The 13,979-nt window shown below is 38.1% G+C and overlaps 1 protein-coding gene across 2 annotated transcripts in view; it reads left to right on the forward strand.

The window, feature by feature from the left end:
• Mtmr2 (myotubularin related protein 2) overlaps nucleotides 1-13,979 on the forward strand; it is a 58,561-nt gene that overhangs the window by 23,501 nt on the left and 21,081 nt on the right. For both annotated transcript variants that reach the window (XM_013009663.1, XM_013009664.1), the window contains 6 exons: nucleotides 2,115-2,220; nucleotides 4,378-4,453; nucleotides 5,825-5,919; nucleotides 6,308-6,418; nucleotides 8,496-8,597; nucleotides 9,672-9,755. In XM_013009663.1, the coding sequence (XP_012865117.1) occupies nucleotides 2,115-2,220; nucleotides 4,378-4,453; nucleotides 5,825-5,919; nucleotides 6,308-6,418; nucleotides 8,496-8,597; nucleotides 9,672-9,755 (574 nt within the window). The remainder of the gene's footprint in view (nucleotides 1-2,114; nucleotides 2,221-4,377; nucleotides 4,454-5,824; nucleotides 5,920-6,307; nucleotides 6,419-8,495; nucleotides 8,598-9,671; nucleotides 9,756-13,979) is intronic.

Raw genomic sequence — 13,979 nt, forward strand, 5'->3', positions numbered from 1 at the left:
AGCTCAAGGCTAGCGCTCTACCACTTGAGCCACAGCACCACTTCCGGGTTTTTTCTTTTTGCTTATGTGGTGCTGAGGAATCAAACCCAGGGCCTCATGCATGCAAGGCAAGTGCTCTACCACTAAGCCACCTTCCCAGCCCTGAACAAGTTTATTTTAAAGACTAAAACTCAGTTCTTACATATCAGAACCTCAAAAGGAAGTATTTCAAGAAAATCTAATAAAAATTTGACTTTTGGTATAAGGAATACTTTTAGTATGTTACGAGTGACTTTAAACTACACAGATGTTTTAAAATATGTACTTAAGCCTTAATGCAAAATATCAGGTTTTTCAGTACTCTTTTTTTTTTTTTTTTGGTCATGGGACTTGAACTCTGGGCTTGGGCACTATCCCTGTGCTCTTCAGCTCAAGGCGAGTGCTCTACTGCTTGAGCCACAGCACCACTTCCAGTTTTCTGCTGGTTAATTGGAGATAAGAGTCTCACAGACTTTTCTGCCTGGGCTGGCTTTGAACTGTGATCCTCCTCAGTAGCTAGGATTATAGGCATGAGCCACCAGTGCCCGGCTTCTCATTTTTCTTTAAATATTTGTAACTTTTACTAATCTAAAATGATACTATCATTCAATATGTGGCTAATATTGCTTCTTTAAAACTAAATTTAACAATCTAGAATAAAAAGCTCTGTAAGACTTTAAGAAGTAAAAGTAGCTGTAGAATGTCATTACTTGCTGTGATAGAAGTAGATATTCAGGTCAGACCTGTGTAAGTGTAGAATTCTATGTGGTACAAGTACAGGGTACAGAAAGGCCTGTCATAATGTCGTCATCTTCTCTTCTTCTGTATGCCAGCTTCCATGAATAAAGTTTCTAAAATTCTTTCCAACTAAAATTTACCAAGTAGGAATCACATCTAACTTTCTACATTAACCCAAGGTTCTGAATAGAGTTTTCTATCTCTTAAAAATCTTAATTGATTTATAGCCTAGCTCTTCTATCATATTGATCTATACTTGCTGAAGTGTTCTTTGTGCTTTGGTCCTTATATAATTTTTGTTTTTGTAATTCTTTTGTGTTTTGACCTAGCAGTTTCCTGTATTTCAAGACTTGGTTCTCACAAGGTTGTCCCAACATTTTCTGGCCAGAGTTGATAATGCTTTTCTTTTCTCCTATCTCCCTTTGCACCCACTTCTCTCTTACTCTGTGTATATTTATAGTCATTATATTCCACCAGGCATTTATTTCCCTCTCTGTTACAAGCTTGTAAACTTTTTGAACATCAGCACTATACGAAGTTTGTCTCCATTGTCACTGTACCTAGCATAGTAGTTTTTCATTTTGGAATTCTTCATGAATGTTCTTAAGGTGATAGGTGGGTAGATAAAATGAATTAGTTCAGAATATGTTCATGAGTACTGGTATAGTCTATTCAGAATGAACTTGGGTAGTAAGAATACTTAACACTTTAAGGATACAGTTTGTACAGCCAGTGTTGGTAGCAGCAAACACACTGGTAGCTCCTGCCTATAATTTCAGCTACCCAGAAGGCTGGGATCTAAGGATGGAGGCTTGACGCCAGCCCAGGCAGAAAAGTCCAAGAGATTCGTATCCAATTAGCTAGTAATAATGCTGACCAGAGGCATGGTTCAAGTTGTACACCGACAGCTGTGAGCAAAAACACAGAGTGAGAGCAAGAAGCCAAGTTTAAGCCCCCATACCAGTACACAAAATAACTTAACAGGGCTGGGAAGGTGTCTCAGTGGTAGAGCACTTGCCTTGCATGCATGAGGCCCTGGGTTCCATTCCTCAGCACCACATAAGCAAAAAGAAAAAAAAGCCGGAAGTGGTGCTGTGGCTCAAGTGGTAGAGCGCTACCCTTGATCTGAAGAGCTGAGGGACAGCACCCAGGCCTAGAGGTCAGGCCCCATGACCAGACCCCCAAAAAAACCAAAACAAAAAATAATTTAATAAAATTTCATCTTATATGTATTTAGATAAGTATGAGTAAGCAAAGCAATATTGTTGAGCCTTGACAGCAGACATTTTAATGAACTAAAAATTATAAATACAACATTAAATTTTTTTTAAAAACATCTGTACTTTTGTATTTTGTAGTGCCTCTACTTCTCACTCAGAGAATTCGGTGCATACAAAATCAGCTTCTGTTGTATCTTCAGATTCCGTTTCAACTTCTGCAGACAACTTTTCTCCTGATTTGAGGGTATGTATACTGTTGGAAATTTCTGATGAAGTACCTGCTGTTGATATTGGTGATCAGCTGCCTGAATATAGCCTTCAACCATTTACCAATATTTCAGTCAAGCCAGCAAATTTGCAATGCTTATTTTATTCAGATATCCTCTATGTTGTTTTTGTTAAATATTATATTTAGTGATTGTTTCCTTAGGTTTCTCTCTGCTGTGACAATTTCTCAGACACTTCTTGTTTCTGATGACTGTCTTGAAAAGCATTGGTTGCATTGGCTGTCGTCTGATACATTACTTGTTACTAAACTTGAGCTTTGAATTTGGGAAAGAAATGCATTTTCAGCACACTGTCCACAATTCACATATCAGCAAGATGTGTTACTATTCGTTTTAACTCTGACCACTGGGTTGAGATGGTTCCAGTGTCTTTTGTACTCTTGGGAAAAAAATTGCCCCAAACAGCCCATCCTAAGAAGTCACGCTCTACTTCTATAGGGTGGAATGTCTTCATACATTTATAAGGAAGTTTTCATGGGAGATTTGATTATCGACTTATGATATTTATGTTTAACTTTGTTACCATCTAAGACTACTTTCAGTGCTGTTTCCAACTCCAAAGCTGGGGATCTTTCAGTAAGATATGTCCTGTGATAGTGGTGTTAATCTGAGCACTTCTCTACTTTCTGGCACTACAAGATGCTGGTCATGTGTATTCTTGCCCAGAGTTACTACCCATTTTCCCAGGAACTGTCTCTTCCCTCTCTTCTTCTCCTCCCCTCTCCTCTCCTACTCTTCTCTTCTTTATCTCCTCTTTTCTTGTTTCCTCTCTCCCTCCCTCTCTCCAACATAAAGCTAGTGTCATATAATGTCACATTAAAAAAAGGAAAGGACATAAGCAACCAATGATTCCTATATGATAGATACTGGGCTGAAAGTATAGCTAGAGCATACAGCAGAGAGAACATTCTAGAGCAGTCTATATCATAAGTTAATACAATGGTGTTACACATTTCTACTTTCACTATTTAGGAGGCTGAGGCAGGCGGATTGCGAGTTCTAGGCCAGTCTGGACTGTATAGTGAATTTGAGGTCAGCTGAGACTGTCCAACACCTGACACCTGTTAGATGTCACCTGTTTGTTTGTGAGACCCTGTCACAAACAGGGCTATTGCTTTAAAAAAAATCTTTATTGGAAGATATTTACAAAAATAAGAACCCAGGAAAAATAAGCTGATTGGAAAGACATAAACAGCACTGGCAGAGAATGCCTAGAAAGGGAGGCATTTAGAGAAGACAGGTCCACATCAAGAGCTGTGAGCACAGACAGCATTGCCACATTTGGCTGAGAGGTAAAATCAAGGCTGAGGAATGACTTTGTCTTAAATGAAACTTGCTATGGGTGATTTCTTCTCTGGAACAAAGCCTGGCTGCAGAAGGGTGAGGAATTGAAAGAGTTGGAGGAAGAACCTTACTGTGTGGCAGAAAAAAGAGTAGGGAGGGGGGAGGCGTTAGCATTGGACAGCTTGAGGTATTGTGTTCTTAGAAAATCCCTTAGAAAACCATATTTGCATTCTCATAATGCAGTGTGGTCTTCTTCACAAGACAAGTGAACAGCTACTGTTGATCAGGAGTCTTCTTTTTTCAAAAAAATTCATGACATTATTTACAGATTCTCTTAATTGTTAGGTCTACCCAAGAGCTCAATTTCACCCAAATTTAAATGCATTGCAGGCCTTTGGATTGGCTTAATGGAAGGGAGTGGGCTTCAGAGTTTAGTAGAACTCTAATTTAAACTCAGACTGGTATTTCAGCTTGGTGATCTTGAATGAATTATACTTTGCCTGTTTCTCCTGATCAATGAAATAAGGACATAAATCTTCCTTTATTGTTAGGCTGTAATAAGTTGGATGTTAAACATATAAAGTTATAAAGCTGTATGTGTGTGTGTGTGTGTGTGTGAGTAAGTGAGAATATAAGGTGTTCTTACAATGAGGTATCTGCTAAATGCCTTTAGAAAAACAACTATAAGTTGTAAAGTATAATTTTTGTAGTTTGGTTTAAGTAGTGTAATACAACTATCTACAAGCTTGCATAATTAGTTGAAATTCAAATAAAGAAATAGCCTTTCAGTTTAAAAAGAAGCAAACTTGTTTTGCCTGCATCCCATCCAGGTCCTGAGGGAATCTAATAAATTAGCAGAAATGGAAGAACCACCTTTGCTTCCAGGAGAAACTATTAAAGATATGGGTATGTAATGGTATTTTTAAAAATTTCCTTCTTTGTGACTGTAGAAAAAATACATAAAGAAAATAAATTTACTTGCAGAGATATCTCTTCCCTTGACTCAAAGCAAATACTCATAATGACCATAGTAGCCTAAGCATCAGTCTTGTATTTTCTATAGTGATTTCAACTTTAGAAGCATTTTGTATATATTACCACTTGAAAAAAAAGGAAAGGGAGCCCAAAAGCATGTCCCCTTGTGTGGGTTACAAGATAATAAGCAGATTTCTCTTGCATAGGTAAATTGGCTCTGAAGGAATTGAGGAAGGTTTTTAGTTATACTGATTAAAGTTTTCCTAGCTTGCAAGGCAAGTCTCTATCTCTATATAGTGGTATCTTTATTTAATTTTAAAAACTTTCATTTAATTGAAACATGCATTGGAAGCCATGATTTGAAAACTAGCTCATAGTTGAGTATTCTTGAGGGAACAGTTCTGAAGGTTAGAAATGATTGTTATAACATCAGTCTCATTTTAAATTCTATATGAAGGCAGTGCTTCAAAGTGATGAAGAAGCAAATCCAGGGTATTATGAACACTGCCATTTAAAATAATACCTTGAACTAGTGGTTGCTAAGTTAGCCTGCTTTATCTATGAAAAGCATTACCACTTCATCTATGAAAAGCATTAATACAACACTGTGAAATATGAAAAGCATTTAATACAACACTGTGTTGAACAGTTACTTGGTCAGGATCATAATATCCACTTGTTTTTGTCTGTTTTGGAGCTTGAACTTAAGGCCTGGGCAATGTCCCCGAGCTTTTATTGTTCAAGGCTAGAACTCTACCACTTTGAGCCACAGTGCTACTTCCAAATATCCACTTTGTTTAAAATTGCTTTATATATATTTGATTTCACCTACAATATTTTCCTCAGTTATAACCAGATAAGTAATGTGTGGCATTACGTTTGGGATATTGTATTTTTTGAGCTATGCTGACGAACTAGACTGTGGCTCAAAGATAAGGAGATTAGTGCTTTGGACAAGAAACAGTGATAACGATGAACGTACACTCTGCCATGACACACATAACAACCAAGGATAACTATCATTAGTGGCATAGCCACATCATTTCTAGTCCACAGGGATAGTATTGTCTTCTGTTTCTTTCTGTTCTGTCTCAGAAGAAGAGATAGGCCCTCTACCCCTTCACTCCTTCCCAGTTACTCTATATTCCTTCTCAAATGAGTGGATAAGATTCTCAGGTTTTGGGAATCCTCAATGCTGTGTTCTTTTTAGTGTAGTTAAGCCTAGCTATCAGAATAACATTATAAGATGAAGAAGCTACAGTGGGGCACAATGTAAAGTGTGGATGTGTTATATCTTCTCAGCTAAAGATGTAACTTATATATGTCCCTTCACTGGTGCTACACGAGGAACGCTGACTGTCACCAACTACAGACTGTATTTCAAAAGCATGGAGCGGGTAAGACTCATGGGGTCAGTTTTGTATCTGTGTGTGGTACTATAAGTTGTAAACTATAATTTTTATAGTTTGGTTTAAGTAGTGTAATGCAGCTATCTACAAGCATGCATAACTAGTTGAAATTTAAATAAAGAAATAGCCTTTCAGTTTAAAAAGAAGCAAACTTGTTTTGCCTGCATCCCATCCAGGTCCTGAGGGAATCTAATAAATTAGCAGAAATGGAAGAACAGTTTTGTTCACTTCTGGTCATTTGTAATGTTTTTTAACTTGTATATGCAAGGAGAAGGGAAGATGACTACCACTGAGCTAGACCCCTAGTCCTCTGGTTATGACTTCTATCTTATATAGTATCAGTTGCTCAATTTTGTGTTTGCCTTTTTCCTCCTAGGATCCTCCATTTGTTCTAGATGCTTCTCTTGGTGTAATTAGTAGAGTAGAAAAAATTGGTGGTGCCTCTAGTCGAGGTGAAAATTCTTATGGACTGGAAACTGTATGCAAGGTAAATTTTATGTATACAATACAATTTTATTCCTTGTGAAAGGCTTTGTATCTGGAAACTGGTTTTCAAGATAGCAAATGAATTGCATAGTAGAATTGTCATTCTAGTAGAAGAAAACCAAACTTATACTTCTCTGGTTCACCATCAGTATCCTTCCTTTTTTAACTCTCTACCAGTGCCCAAAGTAAAAGAAATAGCACATCCGCAATCCTAAATTGTTTCTTTTGATAATCTTTTTTTGGCAGGGAGGAGTTGGGGGTGGGGGAGGGGAGTGGTTGGCCATGGGACTTGAACTCTGGGCCTAGGCGCTGTCCTTGAGTCCTTCAGCTCAAGGTGAGCCATAGTGCCACTTCCTTTTTTTTTTCTGGTGGTTAAAGCCAGCCTGGGCTGGCTTTGAACTGTGATCCTCAGATCTCAGCCTCCTGAGGAGGTAGGATTATAGGCATGAGCCACTGGTGCCCGGCTCTTTTGATAATTTGAGAAGTTAATTTGAATTTGGTATAATGATTTAATCATTGTTTTTATGATTTTTGTTACAGTCATAGCTGTCAGCTTTGTGTCAATGAAACCTGTTGGTGTTGATATAGGGGGAGGGAGAGGAGAGTGGTAGAGGGTGAGATTGGAACACAAGGTAAATGTGTAGAGCTGTGGCAATGAAATTGCCCCTTTATAACTAGAACTAAGCTAAAAGAAAAGGGTTTTTACTAGGGTAAACAAGATCTCGACTTCAGTTCTTAGCACATTTTTATTTTAAGATATGATAAAATACCATTTTGGTTCTGGATCAGACTTTAGTACACTAGTATTATACATGCATTGCAGTATAGTGATTTTACACAATGATAATAAAGCTAGTTCAAATTCTACCTAGAATACAACATTTAAATAAAATGGATAGCCTTGAAATTATACTTGATCTCATTTTTTTTTTCTAAGTGTTGTTAAGATATCAGTCCACAAGGGGCTGGCATGTGGCTCAGTGGTAGAGCGCTTGCCTTGCATGCATGAGGCCCTGGGTTCGATTCCTCAGTACCACATAAGCAGGGAAAAAAAAAGCCGGAAGTGGTGCTATGGCCCAAGTGGTAGAGCGCTAGCCTTGAGCTGAAGAGCTGAGGGACAGCGCCCAGGCCCAGAGTTCAGGCCCCAGGACCATACCGCCCCCCCCAAAAAAAAGATATCAATCCACAAGAACATGAACATCTCTTATTAGCTGAAGCATAGAAAATTGCTTATGGACAAATAATGAAAGAGCCTGTCTTTATGTCTGACTATGGAGCCTGGAAGATATTAACCAAACTATTCAGAATTGTCATATTGGAGAAAAATAGAAGATCTCAGGCAAAGTTTGAGTCTGTCAGTCTAGCAGCATGGGTTATAAAGGAAGTCCAATAGAAATGTGTCCTAGTAGGAATAATAAAGTAGGGAAATAATCACTAGACACAATGAAAATGTCATTCCAAAGAAACAGGTTTTAATAGGCAAATCCTGACAAAATGGGCACTCACGGAAAAGAACATGCACTGGTAGTGTGTGTTAGTCATGATACTAAGCTTCAGATGCAGTATCTCTAATCTCCAAATTTTTTCATCACTTGTTTCCTCTCTCACTGGCTGGCGTTGAGTCTGAAAGTATAGGTAAAATTTCTCCCCTTGAATCCTGCCTTGGTTTCTTTTTCTTTTCTCCTGCTTCCAGGAGCTGCCCTCTGCTTTTATATTGTTTTTCACAGATCTTAATGGTTTTTTTGTTGGTGGTGGTGGTGGTTGTGGGGCTTGAACTCAGGCCCTGCATGCTGCCCTTGAGCTCTTCTGCTCAAGGCTAGTGTTCTATCACTTAGAACATGGCACTACTTCCTGTTTTCTAGTGGTTTAATTGGAGCTGAGTTTCACGGACTTTCCTACCCGGGCTGGCTTTGAACCATGATCCTCAGATCTGAGCCTCCTGAGTAACTAGCATTACAGGCATGAGTTACCAGCACCCAACAGTCTTAATGTTTTATTCAGTAGTTCCAAGTAATCTTATTTATTCATTAAATAAAACAGCCAAATAATGATTAACCTGGTTTCTAAATCTTTTCTAGGATATTAGGAATTTACGATTTGCTCATAAACCTGAGGGGCGAACCAGAAGATCTATATTTGAGAATCTGATGAAATATGCGTTTCCTGTTTCTAACAGCCTGGTCAGTTCACATCTTTGAGGATATGTAAAATGATTAATTAGGTTATATAGGTTATATATATATATACATGATTAATTAGGTTATATAGGTTATATATATATACATTTAGCCAGCTGTAAATAGTAATTTAGGTTTAAGCTAACCTTTTGGGCCAGTTTGTTTAGATAGGAAAGGTAGCTCATTTCAGAGTATCTCCAACTGAAACTTTTTGTAAGTATGTGAACTTTTAATCTAGAAGAATCCATGATTAAAGGCTATATATGGTCTTCATTAAGATTTAAAATCTCCTTTTTAGTTGGAATCTTAACTGTAAGACAGCAAGTTGGAACAGTTGTTAGTGTGCCTCCACTGTTCCCCTTCTTATCCCAGCTACAGAGATAAAACATTGATCATGCTCTAGTAGGGAGGAAAATTTGAATGCTGCACTGCTCCTTTGACTCTTAACGGGTTTTGTTTTGTTTTCTTATAACATGGTTGAATCTCTACCAGTAAGTTTATAAAAATGATATTTTTAAATTCAAATTATAAGCCAAAAACAATTCCATTTAATGTTTTAGAAAATGTAGAAACGTCAGAGCTTCCTCATCACTGCTGGTAACTATGATGTTATACTGTTAGGTACAGGAGAAGATCCTTGTTTAAAAAAACAATTCCATTTAATGTTTTAGAAAATGTAGAAACGTCAGAGCTTCCTCATCACTGCTGGTAACTATGATGTTATACTGTTAGGTACAGGAGAAGATCCTTGTTTAAAAATAAATTTCATTATTTAGAATTTAGACATAAGCCTCATCATGTAGAATTTAGAATTAACCTACAAAGCTAACAAGGATATCAGAAGGAAATATGATGCTAACATGGTAAATTTCTTGGGTTGATCTCTGTTTTTCTGTACTTCAGAAAATATTTAAAATAATGTATTTTAAAGTACAAACCAAAAACTAAAACAACATGAGAAAGCGCCAAAAATATTTTTGCAGATAAAAGTATATTAAAACAGAAAAGTTAAAATTTTTAAAGGATATATTTCTGACTTATAATTACGTGACTTGTAACTATCATCTGTTTATATAGCCTCTGTTTGCTTTTGAGTACAAAGAAGTATTCCCTGAGAATGGGTGGAAACTCTATGACCCTCTTTTGGAATATCGAAGGCAGGTATGTACTTCTTAGTTTTTCAATATTAGTGTTCTGTGTTCTTTTCATTATAAAGAAAAATGGGTAGAAGAAGAAAACCAGGCTTGGGGGTTGTTGTTGTTTTTTTTTTTTTTTTATGAATAAATACTAATCCTGATTGGTTACCTTTCACTTTCTTTGGACTGCTTTCCAGAATGTCAGTATCTCTTATGAACTTTTATGAAACTCATCTGAGACTTTAAAGTATTAGTTTATTTAAAAATGTTAATCCTTAGAAAGATAAAAATAAGGAAGTCAAGTAGGCATATATGCTTTCATATTTTTATATTCCACTTAATACTCAGATTTTTATTTAAATATTCTATAATTGAAAAATTTCTTTATAATTGTTCTGCTTATAACTGAATTTTTGAAGGTTTTCTATCTTAATAGATGCATAGTGAAATTCCTGTTATGGGTATGTTAAGCACAGCATTGATTTACTTTGATCAGTATGTAAGAAGAAAGTCCACTCGTCGTTTTGACTGATTCTATCACATCTTTTATGTGCATATTAAGCACTATTGGTGACCTCCTTCTCAAATGTTTTCTATTTGTGGATATTTCTGATACCTGTTTGCCCCTTTCTTCTCTTGCCTTTTCTTCTGAGACCGTTTTGCTTTTTAATTCTTCACCAGTGTTACCAGCTTCTGAAGGAATCCTATGTATTTCCTTGGTATTTTTCATGCTCCAAAAAGGAAGGTATTCTACATCTGTTTTCTCACTGCTGTAGCCTCTGGATGGAGGGTAGTGCTTGGCATGTATTTGACAATAACTGTTGAAGAGCATGAAGGAAGCTTATTTTGCCTGTAGTTTCTGAATCTATTTGTCAACTAACAAATCTTCTTTATGTAGTAATATGTTCACTGACCCATGTGGTACACTTGTATAGGGTACATATGTATGCCGGATTTTTCTTAAGTATTTCCTAAATAGTAATTCATTTGTCTATCTTGGTTCTGTGAGCAAGGTACTAGTATCTGCACAGACTACATGTAAACTGAAGATAGGAATTAGGGACAAAGGTATTCAGTGTGGAAACTAAGATTTGAGTTCAGGAAATCTGTCTCTAGAACCATGCTCTTCATTATGACACTTTTTCCCATTATCAAAATCGTTTTTATAAAAAGACAGGTTTCTGATCCTGAGAGACTGTCTCTTCTTGTAAAGAAAATTTTCCAGAGTAGTTCTAATAAAATTTCACCCATTAGTGAGAAATGTGTACATTTGTGTTACATAATTAGAATGATACAATCTAAAAACCGGCTGTGATTGAGGACACTGTCCAGCACTCACACGGTGTCTTGCAAGGCAGGCTTCTCTCGCAGACGGTTTGGCTCCAGCTGCCATAGTCCTGACCAGGACGTCCTACCTGTGGAGCTTTTGTATATCTCTGTGTGCATCACAGACTTAGCCTGCATAGCATACGTGCACAAGGTTCTGTACTTTTCTTTTTGTGCTCAATAGAGTTTGAAGATTCTAAGCATCACAGAACAAAGCTTCCTTTTTCAAACTGAGAAAGCTCAAATACTGAAAGATTCACTCTAGTTTTCAGCCCACTGGTGTTTTGTAGACTCATAGTTTATGCAGATGTCATATTCTGATTGTAGACCAGTGAAAAGACTTGGGTTTGGACTTACCTTTTACTGACTCTCACACTACATATACAATCTTGAATGAGGCATTTGTGAACTAGTGCTTTCATTTTTGCTGGTGCCTATGGGGTCGTAGGATTCATCGTCCATCACTTTCTATAAAGACAGTAGCAGACTATCCAGAAGTTTCATTAAAATACCTTCTCTTCCTCCAGTTCAGGTTTCCTTGGTATTTCCCCATTGCCCGCTACCTGTCAGCTGCTGAAATAGTATTTAGCCAAGGTACAAAACAGAATCATTCCTGGCTTATTTTTTAAGTAGTTGTATTTATCAACAATAAAATGAAAAACAGATTCTCCAAAGAACAACGGTATTTATTTGGAAAAGCAGAGCATTGCATTGGCAGTAGACATTGTTTGTGTACACATCTGAGAAGCTGAGACAAGAAAGAAGTTGTGAAAGTCAAAAGTGAGGAAGAAACAGCTCAGGGCCACAGAGAAGGTAGCGCCTGTCTCAGGATTGGGCGGGTAGCCTTGTAGAAGCACTGGGTTAGTTGCACCAACTTGTGGCTCAGCAGTTGTACCACAGCCGCCTTTTCACAAACTCCCGCCTTTGTTCATGCCTGCCTGGGTCAGGGTTGACTCAGGCAACTCCAATTTCATTCTGGCAGCTTCAGGTCACCTTGACTTTGAAGCACTGTAAAAAAGTCAGTGAGACCCCTCTTCCCCAGTTCTCAACCAGCAAGCCAGGCTTGGTGGTACACTGTGTAATCCCAGCTATGCAGGAGATTTAGATAGTTAGGTCCAAGATCTGAGACAGGCCCTTAGCCAAAAATGTAACATCTTATCTGAAAAATAAAAGGAAAAAAGGCCTGGGGTTGTGGCAGCCTAGCAATCAGGAAGCCCTGAGTTCAAACACCAGTAATTCCCTCTGCAAGAAAACAGATTGCTTGCTTGAAATACCAGTTTTTAGAACTTGCTGGTTATATTTGCATCATGACTAACCACTTAGGTCATGGGGTGCAAATTGGGCCCAAGCTAGAGCAAGACGAATAGGCCAGGGATAGAAGTCTCCATGGAGACTATCTGCCATGTGACACTGGCTGCAAAAGGATTGTTTTCCTTCAGAATTTTGAATTTTAATGTCATCTGGCAAAAGCTGGAGGAGCAGTACTTTAAGGGAAACTGCTTTTGACTGTTTTGTATATTATAATAACAATCAGAGCAAAGTAAGCACATTTTTCCTCATAATGGACTCTTGTAAATAGATAGGTTGGGAAGGTGCATGTATCTATACTACTTCCTAATGAGTAGCTTTGGTCAAATCACAAACTGCCACCACTTCTTCTTGTACAAAATGACATTCACAGGGCTGGGAAGGTGGCTCAGTGGTAGAGCACTTGCCTTGCATGCCTGAGGCCCTGGGTTTGATTCCTCAGCACCACATAAGGAAAAAAGAAAAAAAAAAAAGCTGGAAGTGGTCCTGTGGCTCAGGTAGTAGAAGCGCTAGCCTTGAGCTGAAGAGCTGAGGGACAGTGCCCAGGCCCAGAGTTCACCCACCACTGGACCCAAAATGACATTCACTAGACCTGAATGTGAGTGTATGCACACGCCTACATGCAATAGATAGCACAGCACCTGCATGTAATAGATGCTCAAAAGTATATCTGTGGGACTGGGAAGGTGGCTCAGTGGTAGAGCGCTTGCCTTGTATACATGAGTCCCTGGGTTCAATTCCTCAGTACCACATAAGCAGAAAAAGCCGGAAGTGGCGCTGTGGCTCAAGTGGTAGAGCACTAGCCTTGAGCTGAAGAGCTGAGGGACAGCGCCCAGGCCCAGAGTTCAAGCCCTATAACTGACCAAAAAAGTATATTTGTTGCTAGAATTGGGAAATTTGGTCTTTTATCACATAGTTGTCTTTTGTTGTTGTTGTTGTTTGATGATGAGTTTTCAGGGATCATAAAGGTTAAAATGTTTAGATTTTCTTATTTTATTAACCTGTATAAAGAAGTTTCTTAATTTCAACCATTTAGTGACTATATTTCCTATGCAAAAGAGGATGGAAATTTTGAAGTATTTGTTTTGTGTGGTGCTGGTCATGCAGCTTGAACTCAGAGCCTGTGTTCTGTCCCTGAGCTTTTTTGCTCAAGGCTAACCCTACCACTTGAACCACAGCTCCACCTTTTTGGTGATTAATTGTAATGTCTCATAGACTTTTTCTGCCCAGGCTGGCTTCAGACTGCCTCCTGAATAGCTAGGATTACAGGCATCCACCTGAGTATCTTCTTAATAATCCTGTATCTAAACTAGTATACTGCTTATAAAATAGTACATTGTGGAGAAGCTAAAAGCTTCTGAATTGATGGTGTATAGCTTAGAGTAGAGCACTGGCCGCCTAGCACACACTCAATTCTGGGATTGATCTTCAACATTGTAAAAGTAAACAGCATCACAGAATAAACATGAATGAAAAGGCCCTGTTTTAAGCATTTCCCCTGCCCTCTGTCAGCCTTACCTTGTTCTCTTGCTTCTCGCCTGTGCCTTAGATTAGCAACATTATATCACTATTTCAATGCAGAGTAGAAGAAACTTAAAGATCAATAGAAAGCCCA

The sequence above is a fragment of the Dipodomys ordii genome, unplaced genomic scaffold (genome assembly GCF_000151885.1).
Source record: "Dipodomys ordii isolate 6190 unplaced genomic scaffold, Dord_2.0 Scaffold10, whole genome shotgun sequence".
NCBI classification, from domain to species: Eukaryota; Metazoa; Chordata; class Mammalia; order Rodentia; family Heteromyidae; genus Dipodomys; species Dipodomys ordii.